Source organism: Dama dama, chromosome 1 (assembly GCF_033118175.1).
Source record: "Dama dama isolate Ldn47 chromosome 1, ASM3311817v1, whole genome shotgun sequence".
Lineage (NCBI taxonomy): Eukaryota > Metazoa > Chordata > Mammalia > Artiodactyla > Cervidae > Dama > Dama dama.
In genome coordinates this window covers 24,763,909-24,778,644 of record NC_083681.1, presented here as the reverse complement: position 1 = coordinate 24,778,644, position 14,736 = coordinate 24,763,909, and the positions used below count along the sequence as shown (strand labels likewise).

Genomic DNA, 14,736 nt, shown 5'->3' with positions numbered 1-14,736 from the left:
CTATCGTGTGCCCGGAAGGAGGGGGAGACCTGGAACGCCCGTGCACAGCCCCATGACCCCACGGTACATTAGCGCTTGTGCGTGTATTGTCTGCCCCAGTCCCGCAATGAATGAACGTCACCCTGGAGAGTGTTTTGTCTCCTGTGGTCTCTGGAGCATCTTGAGACACTCAAAAAGTACTTAGCGAAGCTGAGAGGAGACTGGCCTGAAGGAGGAAGGTTCTGGAAGTAAGCCCTTATGGATAATGGAGAGTCATCCGAATCTTGAAAAGCAATGTGCTCCTTTCACCCCTCAGCATACTATATGCAGCTGGAAATTTGTGACACAGGAAGCCACACAGATGCACGTGGCTCTGTGTTCTTTAAACAGGCCTTATGGCCTGAGAAGGAGCAAACCCTGGGGGTGACTTCAGACTGACTCAGGCTGGGACCAGGGTGAGGCCCACAGACATCAAGGACAGTATCATTCAGGTTGTGCAGGTAGAGGGCCAGCCCTCAGAAGTTAGGTTTTGCCCCCTGGGTTCTTTGCTGGTCTCACCTCCCCCTGGCCCTCGGGCCAGCTCTTCTCTAGGAACTGCTGCTTCCATAGTTAAACATATAATCCCAACCCTACCGGCTGCTTCTTCCCAACACAGCCGCATGGTAGTGTAGGCAAGGGAATTCTGAGCTGAGGCAAAGTTTTCTTCACTCTCTGGCTCAAAGGCTTCTTTAAATCCTGGGGGCTGAATTAAGGCTCCGAGTGCTGAGCGGGATGACAAAAGTAATAAGCAGGGGCATTATATATCCTAGAAGTCTCAGGTGTCTACCTCGGGGTGGCACCTTGGAATTCAGGAGTGCGCTGTGACCCCAGTGGGTTTGCTGTTATCACACACCAGGGAGGCAGCCATGCCTTCACTTTGTTGGCTATCTACCATGTGCCAAGGCTTTCCTACACGGCGCTTCATTGCCAGTACCCACGTCTACCAGTCTTGGCATTTCCTATTTGTCAAAAACGGAAACTGAGTCGGGGAGATTAAGTAACTCTTCCAATGTCAAAAGGAAAGTGGCAGAACCAGGATTTGAATGAAATCTTTCTGACTCTGATATCTGGTCCTTCTCAATGAGGACGCCTCTATCAACCTGTGAGAAAAGACTAGAAACCCGATCATTCAGGCAACACAAACTCAGGACCCTGGGTTTTACTGGTGTTAAAAAACATACTAGCGTCATTTCCACATTTAATTCACATGACAAACGTCCCTTGACTTGAAATAAATTCCAGTTGGGCCATAACAGCTTTTTTTTTTTCTTTCAATTTTTATTGAACACAAGTATTCTGACAGAATGCAAAGTCAAAATTCTCAGTTAGTACTCAGTATTTACACCAGTGAGAATGGAAACAAAGGTGGTATCGATGTTTCACTTGGTAAAAAGTTTGTAACAAGAGAGAAGGCCCCCGAAGTCGGGAATGCTGGGTAGAGATGTTAATGGAGATCTGATAACCACCATCCAGACAGACAGCCTAGAGTGAAAACCTGGGAGTTGGAAGGCTCCATAGAAAAGTGTGAAAACCGCGTTCCACTTCAAAGCTGCATTATATACACTACGGCCCTTCAGGGTTCGGAGGCCCCATGCGTGGCACCCGAGTGCCCCTCTGGCAGAACCTGGCCACGCCGGTCTTTATGTGAATACATATGTATGGCACATACACATATAGACACATAGACAGTGGAAACTGGTAGGGTGATCCCTCCTTCAAAAAATTAAAAAAGGAAAACTATAAGCTTTTATCTCTTAACATAAAAGATACAATGTCTTGAAAATAAAGCGACTCCCTCTATGATTTTAGAGAAAGCATTGCTCTGATTTGTTTTTTTATTTTTCAAAGAAAGGAAAGCTCATGCATGCAGAGACAAATCTACGTGTGACGGGAGAGAGGCAGAACAAAAGGCTGGCAGAGTTTGGGGTTCCAGCAGAGCCGGGATCTGGGGAGCGGGTGGGTGGGGAGTCAGCTGCCCTGGGCCAGGTTATCTGAGGGTCAACCATACCTCTTCCTCCTCCTAACCACCAGAATCAAAATCAGTTCACTTGACCACAACCCCTTAAAGAGAGATGCACAGTCTCAGTGAGGTATAGTGTGGGCTTGGCTGAGGTGGTCGAAGCCATTACCATCCCAAAATGAGGAATCGATTCCACTGACAATCTGGGGAACCAGAGGAGCCCACCCACTGCTCCCCGCTGGGCCCTCCCTTCTGTCTCAGACGCCCAGGAGCTCCCATCTGCTGCGTGCTCTAACCACTGTCTCCGTCCTGGGGGCCTGTGCATTCGAACCAAAGATTTGTGCAAGCCCTAAGGTCAAAGGCCAGACCTGTGTAGGCCCGGATCCTCCATTTCCATCCCCAGGAGCTGAGAAAATGCAAAATAACCCCACACTGAGCAAATGACAAGACCATTATTTTTCACAGTTTGAAATAATCTAGCATAGCGCCACTGACCAGACTGCAGAAGTGTCAGAACACGGGGGAGAGTGGCCCACAGAACGGACGCAGAGGGAGTCTTGCCACCCTAACCTCTGGCTGCTTCCTCTGTACCTTGGGAAAGGTACCCGCAGAGTGCTCATTTCTGTTGACTTAGCATCATCTTCATCATCATCATCGTTTCTATTTCATTCTTTGTTTAAAGGCTTCAATTCCTTTTAAGAGTTATTTTTTGTTTCCTGAATGTTTTTTTTTTTCTGAACTATCTGCTATACCTTCCACAACCAAACTATGTTGAAGTTTTATTTCAATACTATGACAAAAACACGTTTCACACTAAAATATTCACGCATCCACAGTGCACAAGCTTGCAGTTCTAAAGTAGAATGAGGAAAAAAAAAGCAAAATTTCTATACAAAGGGCTGGCTTTTCCCTTCTCCCCCCTCCCATCCCCCTTACAGTTTCTGTATTTTTTTTTCCCCCCACTTGGTTTCCAATCCAGGAAAAGTTGTCTTATGACTCCAGACAGCAGGTTGTTTTTTTTTTTCTTTTGTTTCTACAAATGCTGCCTAAGTGAACAGAAGGCTGATGTTATTTTACTTCAACAGATTTCCAAAAAAAGACACTAATTCCCTGAAGCACACATGCTCTTCCGCTCAAATCTAGATTCTGGGCTCAAAAGGAAATTGTATGTATATATTTTATTTGGCTTTCTACAAAAAAGGGGATGTTTGGGGTAAAAATGTGTGTTCACCAAGACCAGCCCCGACTATACAATCTTCTCTGCTTCATTCAACAAAGCCTAAGAGTCCTTCAAAAGGAAGGGTGGGGATGCCTGGGGAGCAGATCCTTTTCACAGATACGGGCAGGTGGTCACTAATCAGAAGTGGTCTAACCCCCAAGGAAACAAAAAAAAAAACAAACGGAACCGAAAACCCAAAAGCAAAACCGTTCCAGAACGAGATGGATTTTCACCTGAGTCACACACAGGCAAAAATTTCAAATCAGAAGGGGGGGAAGAGCCACTGTAAACAATTAGATTTTGTAAAGTTGTCCTGGGAGGATCCTACACCTCTAGGCAGTATTTGTAACTTAAAAAAGAAAAAAAAAAAAAGGCAGCTATTTTACATGGACATCGAAACACAACTGAAGTCAAACATTTGTCAACTTGTAAACACTGGAAAGCAAAGTTGGCAGAAAGAAAAAAAAAAAAAAGGAGAAAGAAAAGAAATCCGAATACTGCAAATTGAGATCTACCCCCAGAAGCTGCATTTGGCATTCTTCCTACAAAACAAGAGTCTATGTGGGAATTGAATTCAGCTAGGAAGGGGGACACACTTTGCATACTGAACAAATACAAAGTGAACAGAAATTATAACTTATTTATGAGGTTTTACAGAGTTCAAACTCGACTGAAAGTAGAAAAATAAACTTGGACTTTGTTCATTCGGTTAGTCTTAGCGTCTGGAAGTTATTTCTCTGAACCCGGTCTGTGCCGGTTCAGCAACACCAAAATCCTGAACCTAGATTCTTTTTTCTTCTGAGCTTCCTAGATTCTTAATTTGGGGTCCTTTTGTTTGATTTTTAAATGGTTTCAGGGAACCGAGTGTCCTAGTTTGGCTGTGGGTTTCACGTTTTTGTCTCGTTTTCTTACAAGTGAGTGCGCAACAAAGGAACCCTTTCTATAAATCTACAAAAAGGAGATCCCATGTTGATCTGCTTAGTTTTTTTTTTTTTTTAAAGGCAAAAGACACTAGAGGAATGAGATGTGTGTATGCGTGTGTGTGTGCGTGTGTGTGTGTGTGTGTGAGATATTGGAGATGCTCTGGTGAAGCTGTGTCACTTTTTATTTTGATCTTTGCTGGTGTCTCGTCACCCATCACGCTTTGCTCTCGTTCTCCTTTGTTTGTGTGGCATCGTTGGGGACCGTCTGGACTTCGGCTGGCGCTGGCTTCGTTTCTGTCTCCGGCTTTGCTTCTACGGGACCCTTCCTGCGGAGAATTGGGAAAACAGCACTGAGATCACAGTCTGCCGTAAGCCACCCTCCAGCCAGTCCCTCAAAAGAGCACTGGACTCCAACTTCAGCTGCATGTCCGGATCACCTGAAGCCCCTGAAAATCACTGACCCTGGGCCATGTCCCCAGAAATCCTGGTCTCCTGGGTCAGAATGTGGTGACTTTTAAAAGCACCCAAGTGGTTCTAGATGTGCAGCCAAAGCGGAGAGCCGATGAATCAGAGGAAGGCGCCCTTCTAGCCCTGGCCCCAGCTTTACCTGGAGTGTGGAAGAGTGTCAGGAGCAGCCTCCTCTCACCCTGCACGGCTGCTGCAGCAGCAGCTGCCCAGCTTGGTCTAAACGATGCGTGTGTTGGGCTCCCCGATACTGATTCCAGGGGACCCTCTGCAAACTGCCTGCGCCTGCCTGTCTGCACTCCCACCATGCTGTGCTCTGCCTTTCCTGATGATGCCTCTGTAGGGCTTTCCCCTGGCAGGATAAGCAGATGCTGTTTGTTACCACGGCAGTTTTCCATGGGAGTCTGGTGAGAGGCTGGAGTGGGCTGCCAGGCTCCAGGGGAGCTGAGTGGGGTTGGGTGGGCAGGGCCGTCCTTTTATTTCCCTACAGCTCCTGGTGAGGGTCCCCCGTCACTCTGGGTGGCAGCACCCCAGCTTATCTGGGAGCAGCCAAGAAGCCTCTGTAAAAACCTCCATCTGACTCAGTCGCTCCTGGCTCCAGTCAGTCCCGAGAGTGAGAAGCTGGTCTAAGGGCGCACCAGAGGAGACTCAGACTCCAGGCCCAGCTGGTGCCCCTGCATGCTGGCCTCACATTTAAGAAACCTGTACGCTGAAGGACCTGGCCTTGAACTTGGGAAACCCGGCCCTCATTCAGGGCTTGGGAGCTTGAATCTCCCGAGTCACTTGGGGCAGGAGAAGCAGAAGCAGGTGGGTTGGGTGTGTGGGCGTCCGGGCTGGGTGTCTCGGGGGCTTCTGGATCAGATCCTACCCACCCCCCCCCACCAAGCCTTGGGGTCTGCCTCTTCACCATGCCATGCTGGTGGGAACTTGGCCTTGGCCCTGTATGACACCCCACCCGTGGGCCCTAGGGTGGCCGATCAGGGCACCGTGGCCTCCTTAGCTCACTTCCCAAGCTATGCTCATCAGCGACCCAAATGCAAGGGCTCCTCCAGGGACAAGAGATGCCACCGCTAGGATGATAAGGATAAAACGTAATTAACATGGCCTAATTAGTAAGCAGGCGGCTGCCTGCCTGTCGCCTGCTCTCTGCCTTGGCCCAGCCCCTGGCTGACGGTCGCCTCCGAGAAGCCCTGGATGAGGCTGCAGACACAGCTAACAAGGAGGACACAGCACAGACGCACACCACCACGGACACCACCCGAAGACAGCGGACAGAGAGAGGCCGTACTCGGTCTTGGCTGGTGCAGGCGGAAGAGAGCCGTCGGCCGTGGAAGGAGCAAGCTCAGAGGCTTGTCCACTGGCCCCAGCGGCGGGAGCAGGAGAGCCCAGGGCTGCAAAAACATCCTTGGCAAGGTCAATATCTGGGGTCTTGAAGTTCCCTTCGTCCATTTTAAAGTCCTCGCCCTGGGCAGGGTTTGTGGTGCTGACGGAGGCCGCCTCGCTCTTCGGGCTGGCGAGGGCCCTGGCGGCCTCCGGTGGGCTCTTCGAGGCGCCGGGCTGGGTGGGCTCGGGGTCCGGACCTTTGGTGCCGGGAGCCTCCTGCTTGGCCTGGGGGGCTTCCGGGGCAGGGGCCGTCGGGGCTGCTGCCAGGGGACTGGCTGCCGACGGGGAGACGGCCTTGCTGGCTGGAGGGGCCTTGGGGGCCTCGCCCGCGCTGGTCGGGGCGCTGGGGCTGAGCACGGCCCCCTGGTTGGCCAGCACGCTAGAGGACAGGTTGCTGGTGGCTGGGGCCGGGGTGGGAGGGTCGCTCAGGTCAACAAGGGGCGCGACCTTGGGGGCTGGGGCCGGGGCCGGGGAGGCGGCAGAGACGCCGGACCCCTTGGACGGGGTGGCCTGGCCGGCGGGCACAGAGTTTGAATCAGGGGTGGCCGCGACCGGGGGGGCGATACTGGAGGTCAGGGTGGTGGTCTCACTGGTGGGGCTGTTCTGAGCAGTGGCAAAGGTTTCGGTGATAGTGTCAGAGTTAGCGGTGACGGTGGTGACAGAAGGCAGCATGTCCTCGACAGTGGCTGTGGTGTCAGCAGGCAGCCTGCGGGGAGGACAGGAAGTAGAAGAGATAGACGATGAAGCTGAGACAGACAGAGAAGCCAAGACAGGGCGGAGGCCAAGGCAGGGGCCGAGGGCGGGCATGCGGGGACGCACAGGCAGGACACAGGCCCACAGAGAGAGGAGGACGTGGGAGGCAGCACAGGCCCGGGTGGGCAGAAGAGGACACAGGCGACGACAGAGAACGTGGCACCTGGCGGGGGCCTCTCGCCTTCCTCCCTGCCGACTCCCCTGCCGCCTGCCTGGGGCTGCCTGTCCCTACATCTGCAGCGGGCCTTGCAGAGCCCTGTCACGTCCCGGCCCGGGGAGAGGCCAGCTGAGCTCAGCGTCCACCACCTCGGGCATCCGAGGTCCCTGGGGAATCGGGCCCAGCCGCCCCACAGAGAGGGGCTCCGCGTGGCCCCTCAGGGCTGGGGCGCTGTCCAGCCAGAGATTCTGCGCTTCCATCAAACTCCATTCCCTTTAAACCCACGGTACCCACGACAGCCTGGCGTTCATGACACCCAAAGCTGGGCGTGCCTTCTGACTGAGGGTCCTCAAGGCTTAAGAGACCAGCAGGGCCAGGCTTTTCCAGGTCCCCAGCTTCCCTCACCCTTTTAGGAAGAAAGGCAGAAAACCCTAAAATTCTTGGAAATCCTAAACAGAATGTGCTAAGCTCTCTCAGTGACGTTTCGTCTCCTTGAGTCATTTCCGGGGTGTGTGTGTGTGTGTGTGTGTGTGTGTGTGTGTGACCTGGGCCCAGGGTCTAGGGATCTCACTGATGCACAGAGCTCTTTAAGGTCACCCACAGTCACCCAGATAGGACCACGAATGCCTCCTCTCTGAGGAGAGTGGGGTCAGGCATTTCTAGCCCAGGACTCCAGAATTCTGGCCGGTGATGCCGGGCCCAGAGCCGCGGGCGGGAAGTGCGGAGGTGTGGGTAGGGCGCTGAGGTGGGTGTGGGGCTCTGCCAGGGGGGGCCCGGCCCCACCCGCCCACGTACTCGGGCTCTGTCAGTGGCGTGGTCTCGTTGGGCTCCGTGTGTTTCCCTCCGTCGTGGTTCGGGGTCCGCTCCTCCTCCGTTCGCACCTCCACGATGGGCTCCTTGGACTCGTCTTTCCTGTGGAGAGAGCGCTGCTGGTTCCATCCTGGGGAGCTGGGGGAGGCAGGGGGCTCCCAGGGAAGCCAGCCACACTTGGGTACCTGCGCACAGCCCCCTGCGCACAGCCCCAGGCTGGCGGGGGTGCGGTGCATCCAGAGCCAGAGCCCAGGGCTGTATCTCAGCCCCCGTTCCTGCCAGCTGCGTGACCCTGGGCACCTCACCTGCTCACCCATGCCTGTGTCCTCACCTGCTCACCCATGCCTGTGTCCTCACCTGTAAATGCGGGAAGTACAGTCTCTACTTGCCTAGATGTTATGAACATTAACTGAGACAATGAATATAAAGTACTGAGGAAAGCACCTGTCACAGATTAGTGCTCAAGTCATCTATGTGTGTATACACGGTAAATACATATATGCATACCTATGTGTATATGTAAGAATGAACAAGTATATCATGTACGTACACGTGTAAGTATATATAAGTATACACAAGTCTATGATGCATGTATATATATAAGTATATATAAGTATGTGCATATTTAAGTATATGTACATATATATACATTAGGTAAAAATGTACATGAACACCTGAGTATATACATGTATATGATACATATATAAGTATATGTATATGTAAGTTTGCACATGTACCTATATTTGTAAGTATATGTAAACATGCACACATATATGTATATGTAAGTATGTACATGAATATGATATATGTATAAGAATGTGCACATGTAAGTACACACATGTATACATGTATGTGTCTACCTGTATGGACTTCCATGGTGGCACAATGGTAAAGAATCCCCCTGCCAATGCAGGAGACTCGGGTTCAATCCCTGGGTTGGTAAGATTCCCTGGAGAAGGGAATGGCAACCCACTCCAGTGTTCTTGCCTGGAGAATCCCCCACAGAGGAGCCTGGTGGGCCACAGTCCACGGGGTCGCAAAATAGTTGGACATGACTCAACTTCCTAAGAGACTAAACAACAACAATGTATGTGTATATGATGCATGTACATGCACATGCTGTAGTACATGTATGTGATGTATGTGTATGCAAGTACAAACACATATGTGTATGAGTAAGCATGTATATTGGAGAAGGCAATGGCAACCCACTCCAGTACTCCTGCCTGGAAAACCCCATGGACGGAGGAGCCTAGTAGGCTGCCGTCTATGGGGCTGCACAGAGTTGGACACGACTGAAGTGACTTAGCAGCAGCAAGCATGTATATGATGCATGTAATAGAATATGTGTATGTACACGTATGTGTATACACAGTGCCTGGCATGGGGTGGTGCTAACAACCTATTTCCTTGTTCTGTCCTTTCTGACCTTGCTCCGGCTCAGCCCCGCCTGCTGACAGTCTGTGAAGGTTCCTCTATTCGCCTCAAGATCTGTTTCTCCAGAGATGCTGGAGCACAGCTTCTGTCTGGATCGTCCTCCAGGAGGACAGGCATTTTCATCTGTTTTGCTCACTGCATTCCCTAGCACTTGGTGACGGCGCCATGCCCACAGCAGCTGCTGCTCCGTAAGTATCTGGTGAGTGACGGAGGCATGGATGGCGGCAAGGCAAGTGGGTCTCTCCATGGCAGCTCCCCTCCAGGCTAGGCTCTGACCACCGCCCTCATTTTGATCTACATAGGGAATCTCTATGAGATTCTAGATGTGGGGTTGGGTTCAGGAGTCTGCTTCTAACATTTCTCTAAGGCCTCGCTTCCCTTGGGGCTTGCAATGGGAAGGCTGAGGTGGCTCACTGACGGGGGCCCCGGCCTGGGTGCTTAGCAGTGGGGTGGGGGGTGGGTCTGCACTCACGAGAAGGCGGCTTTGCCCTCCTCCATGTCCTTGCCCTTGGCTCCGGGCCCGGCTTTGCCACACAGGTTGACGGCGATGCACATGAGCAGGCCACACTTGTTCAGGAAGTAGCAGGTGACGTCCACGGCCACCAGGAGCAGGACGAAGGTCACGACAAGGATGCCCACGATGGCGCCAGTGCTCAGGCCCGAGGTGGGGCTGCCGTTGGCTTGGGTGGGAGGGAGAGAGGGATGGGGGTGGTTAGTACCTGCAGATGCAAACCCGGACCTGCAGAGCAACAGTCCTGGGGGTGGGGTGGAGCCCGCTGGACGGCCACAGCATTTGTGTCCAGAATGCCACTGTCCCTGAGCCTTTTGGGGGTTGAGACATCAGGGTCTCTTCCTATCTTCAAGACAGAGGAATGGCAGCCTGCTCTCAGACCAGGGGACGGGGCACAAGGCAGCCACTAGCCCGGACAGGAGCCCAGACTCGCACCATGTCTCCGCCTCTGGTTTCAGCCTGCACTCGGCTGGTCTCCCCGGGAGCCCTGAGAGCTGCCCGGGACAGGGTCCCAGATAGGGGCAGAGGGTCTCAGATGGGGGAGTGGAGGGTCCCCAGGGCTCCTTTTGGGCTTGTGGGGATGTCGAGGACAAGATGCCCCACACCTTCCTGCTCTTTAGGAATTGCTCCAGAGGATCTCGACTTTGGACCACACCTTCCTTCACTGCACTAGGAAGACGGATGAAGCCCCCCTGCTCTGGAGACATGGGGGTCTCCCTAGGCCCACTGGGAAAGGTAGAAGGTCTGGGAATACTCACCATCTGGGAGCCAGGCCCGCTTGGATTAGACTTCTGGAAACCCAGCAGACTCACCCAGAGACACACTCCCGCAAAGGCAGGCTCACTCACACGGGACACGTGCCCACCACAAGACAAACGCACCGTCTCACATTCGAGCAATGCCCAGCATCCCTGCTCTGGCTGGACCCACTCGAATGACCACCTCTGTGTCTTACTCCCTGGTGTCCCCCTAGAATCCTCCATGGCCCTGGGCTACTCGTGGTGTCACAGAAGGACCCTAGGCTCAGCTCCAGAGCACCTCCTCTGGTTCGTGCTAGGTGCCTGCAGTGAACCCCGGATTGCCTGGGGGTTCCCACCAGCTTCGGAAAGGCAGAGGCTGTGCTGGGGGGAAGCAAGGGCCCATGCAGAGCTCTGTGGAAGCCAGTGTGGAACCATGGCCTCAGACTGAAAAGTCTGTTTCACTTTCCTCTTCTGGGAGGACAGGGTTCCAGAAGGACAGCAGTGTCATCCCACCACCAGACCTTGTCTGAAGCTTCCTGTGTCCTCCAGACCCACTGGGATGACCCGTCTGTGGACTGGAGGCAGGAACTGTGGCCAACACAACCTGGGTCTCCCTGGGCCTTTGCCTGGGGGGCTGCCGGCCACATCACATGCCAGTTCACGGAAGGAACAGGTAACCCAGGGTGACGGAGATGGAACACATCCTCTTTCTGCACGTGGTCTGTGTTCCTGTGCCCCAGGTGGTCGGTGTTCCCTGCTCAGGCACGGCGGGGCTCCTTCAACAGCTGTCCCATCCTGATGGTCCTTATTTCTAACTTCAATTCAGGGTCTGGGCCACCGGCCAAGCAGCTAAGAGACGACCACTGACAACCTACTTTCTGCACCAGAGGAGCCGCCTAGGATCTTGAATATTTTGGCCTCCTTTGCTTCCCAGCCCCTCACCAGGCTCTCCCACTGGCCCGTTTCAACCCAGGACTGAAGACATGGCCTATTTCTCAGAAAGATCCAAGTCTGGCGACCGCCTCCACGCTCAGGGCACCCAGCTCTGGTCACTCTGTCTCTAGGCTTCAGCAGCAGGAAATCAACCATGGGTCCCTATGGTCAGCTAGAGCTGATCTCCCCAGCACCACACCGTCCACTCTACCTCTCCAAGGTGCTCACACATCCACACACAAAAGGAAAGAAACAGCAATGCAGGCCTTGCTGGTCTTCAGAATCCCAAAGCTGCTTCCCCGAACAAGAAGAAAACGGCCTTGGGTTTCCTCCCCACCCCGTGACTCAGGGCTGGAGCCCACTGTGGTTTCCTGACCTCTGTACCCAATAGGTGTTAACTGTCTACTTCCTGCAGAAGGAGCCTAAGGTATTACTGCAGGGAAAGAATGTCTGTACTTTTGGACTCAAAGGCCCTAACACCATGTTCTGAGGTTGATACATAAATATAGTTTTAGGGGACTAGTCACGTCTCTAAGGAAGGAAAACAAACCACCGCAAAGTGGTCTGTGTGGGAGAGGCAGCCATTATCCACCCATGCCCTGGGCTCAGCAGACCCTCTGGAGGGCTGCATGGCTTGGAAGGCCAAGGCCAACATCACGAGACATTTGGGGAAGGGCCAGGAGGGCAATAAGACTGACATAAAACAGAAGGCAGGGCAAGAGGTCTTCCCTCTCAATTGACATAAGATTCAAATCACTTTCCCTGGTCTAATAGGTCCCATACATGCAGTAGACTCTCCCACGCCTCTGACCATCATAACTCAGGGCACTTTCTACCCATATCTACCACATTACTCTGTTTTATTCCCTTCTTGACTTTCCAGGTGACTTAGTGGTAAGGAATCTGCCTATAATTCAGGAGACGTGGGTTCAATCCCTGGGTCGGGAAGATTCCCCTGGAGAAAGAAATGGCAACCTACTCCAATATTCTTGCCTGGAAAATCCCATGAACAGAGGAGCCTGCTGGGCTACAGTCCATGGGGTCACAAAAAGTTTCAGACACAGCGACCAAACAACTATTTAGTGACTAAACAATTCTCTTCTTACTACTATTTCCATCTGCCATTTTCTGTTCATTGACATGAACAGAATTTTTTTTTTTTTTTTTGCCACACCGTGCAGCATGCAGAATCCTGGTTCCTGGACCAAGGATTGAACCCACACTCCCTGCAGTGGAAGTGCTGAGTCTTAACCAATGGACGACCAGGGAAATCCCCATTGATGTGCTTTTTATGTGGCTGCCCCACCCTCTAGAATATCCTAGCAGGCATATTTGTCTCTGAGTATCTCGTCTCCCTGGAAAGTAACACAACTCAACCTACAAGAAATGTTTACAGAATATTTGCTGCACAAATGAGCAGTGTTTAGCCTTGGAGATGAGAACTCTGCCTCTAAATACTTAAAGATATGTCACGAAAAGGAAGAGGTAGTCTCAACCTGGGCCCCCAGTGGATGGAAACGAAGCAGGTGGCAGGCAAACTTCAGCTCATATGAGAAAGAACTAGCAAATAAGAGGTCTTCAGACATGGTATGAGCTGCCTCGGAAGATGAGCTCCCTGTTGCCAGAGGCATTAAGCAGAGGCTGGAAGACCCCCTGGTCAGGATGCTATATCGCTCTGGCTGAGGTTCCTGCACTGGGCAGAGCCTGGGATAGGAGATGTTTTCAAGCCCTCTTTAACTCTAAGAGCCTGTCATTGCACGCTAGATGTCCTACAGTTCCCAGCAAAGGACGCTTCTCCTGCTAAGTTGCTTCAGTTGTGTCTGACTCTTTGGGACCCCACGGACTACAGCCCACCAGGCTCCTCTATCCAGGGGGATTCTTTAGCAAGAATACTGGAGTGGGTTGCCAAGCCCTCCTCCAGGGGATCTTCCCTAGCCAGGGATCAAACCTGTGTCTCTTATGTTTCCTGCATTGGCAGGTGGGTTCTTTATGACTGGCACCACCTGGGAAGGCCCCCAGGACAGGATATAGGTTCCTTAATGTCCATCTCCTCCACAGTGTGTACCAAGTGGGACTTTTTCCTGTAAGACCGAAACACTTAGTCGGGCCCATCTTTATTCACAGATTCTTGTGATTTTTATCTCTAGTTGAAAAATAAATACCTTTTAGCATAATGTTTCTCCACTTGCAGCAAAATTCCTGGGGTGCTTTGTGAAGAATTCAGATTCGGGGGTTCACCCATTCTAGGAAATCAGAATCTCTGGGGTGAGGCTCAGGCTCAGGATTTGGTCAAGCATCCCAGTGATTCTTATGCAACTAAGAGCTTGAGGACCACTGTTTTCTAGGTTTTTCTCATCCTTGCATTACGATGAGTAACAGTTGTTCCTATGACTCACCACTCAAGGATGAGCTGTGTAATCTTACCTGGTAGCCTTGACATTACTGATGTATTTGAAGGATGGAAAGAGAGCAAAGACTTATCCCCAAGGGATCACTCACTTTACCACTAAGAATCTAGACTTACAGAGGAAGTGAGGTGTCCCTCAAGCTGAAGAAAGGGTATGTGGTGCTTTTGCAAAAAAACGTAAATAAAGGCACTTTTTTGTTGTTTTAGTCACTAAGTTGTGTCCGGCTCTTCTCAACCCCATGGACTACAGCCTGCCAGGCTCCTCTGTCCGTGGGATTTCCCAGATGAGAATATTGGAGTGAGTTGCCTTGCCTTACTCCAGGGGATTTTCCCAACCCAGAGATAGAGCCTGAGTCCCTCCCTTACATTCGCCTGCATTGGCAGGTGGAATATTTACTACTGTGCAACATGGCAAGCAAATAAAAGACAAACTGGGAATGGAAATGAAAGAGTATCCAAGTCAAGCCAACATTCATTACCTCTCAGTGGCCTTTACAGAATTGTTCAGTTCAGGAAACCAGAAGACAAAGGTTATCTCCTACATATTGCTTAACATTTTACAAAAGGAAAAAGAAAACAACTTCTGAGGTCTTTGCTTGACCTTCCCCTGACCTCTCTGCATACAAAGAGTGCCTCTGGGGAGCAATTTCTCCACAACCTCTGGGCTCTGAGCTGCCCTGAACCTTGAGGCTATGATCTAGGGCTGCTCAGCAGCTGTGGTTCCTGGCCTGGGGGGCATCGGCTTGCCCAAGACTGAGACGTCCATGTGCCCACGCTCTTAAATGCCGCAAAATGAGAAGGCAGTCTCAGCCCTGGCAGATGACCCCGGGGCAGCAGCCACTGTGCCCCAGGACGGCAGTGCAGAAAGACGTGCCCGTCTCCCTCCTCTGACTCTCGGGACCATTGAGCTGAGGTTCCGGTTCCCTCCTGAACACCTTACTTGTCTGCTTCTTCCTTCCCGGAGTCTGCTGAACAGATGGCTAGGTCTCGGGGCTTTAAGGAGGCATCCAACTAAGTGTG

At 52.0% G+C, this 14,736-nt stretch overlaps 1 protein-coding gene across 4 annotated transcripts in view; it reads right to left on the bottom strand.

Annotated features, from left to right (window-relative positions):
- Nucleotides 1-1,285: 1,285 nt before the first annotated feature.
- Nucleotides 1,286-14,736, bottom strand: part of NCAM1 (neural cell adhesion molecule 1) — a 348,410-nt gene continuing 334,959 nt past the window's right edge. For 2 of the 4 annotated variants that reach the window (XM_061144838.1, XM_061144847.1), the window contains exons 16-19: nucleotides 9,598-9,805; nucleotides 7,674-7,790; nucleotides 5,874-6,674; nucleotides 1,286-4,446 (exon numbers count right to left, since the gene is read on the bottom strand). In XM_061144838.1, coding sequence (XP_061000821.1) covers nucleotides 4,335-4,446; nucleotides 5,874-6,674; nucleotides 7,674-7,790; nucleotides 9,598-9,805 — 1,238 coding nt within the window. In that variant the 3' untranslated portion in view covers nucleotides 1,286-4,334. The remainder of the gene's footprint in view (nucleotides 4,447-5,873; nucleotides 6,675-7,673; nucleotides 7,791-9,597; nucleotides 9,806-14,736) is intronic. The other 2 variants (XM_061144856.1, XM_061144866.1) reach the window with 1 other exon arrangement.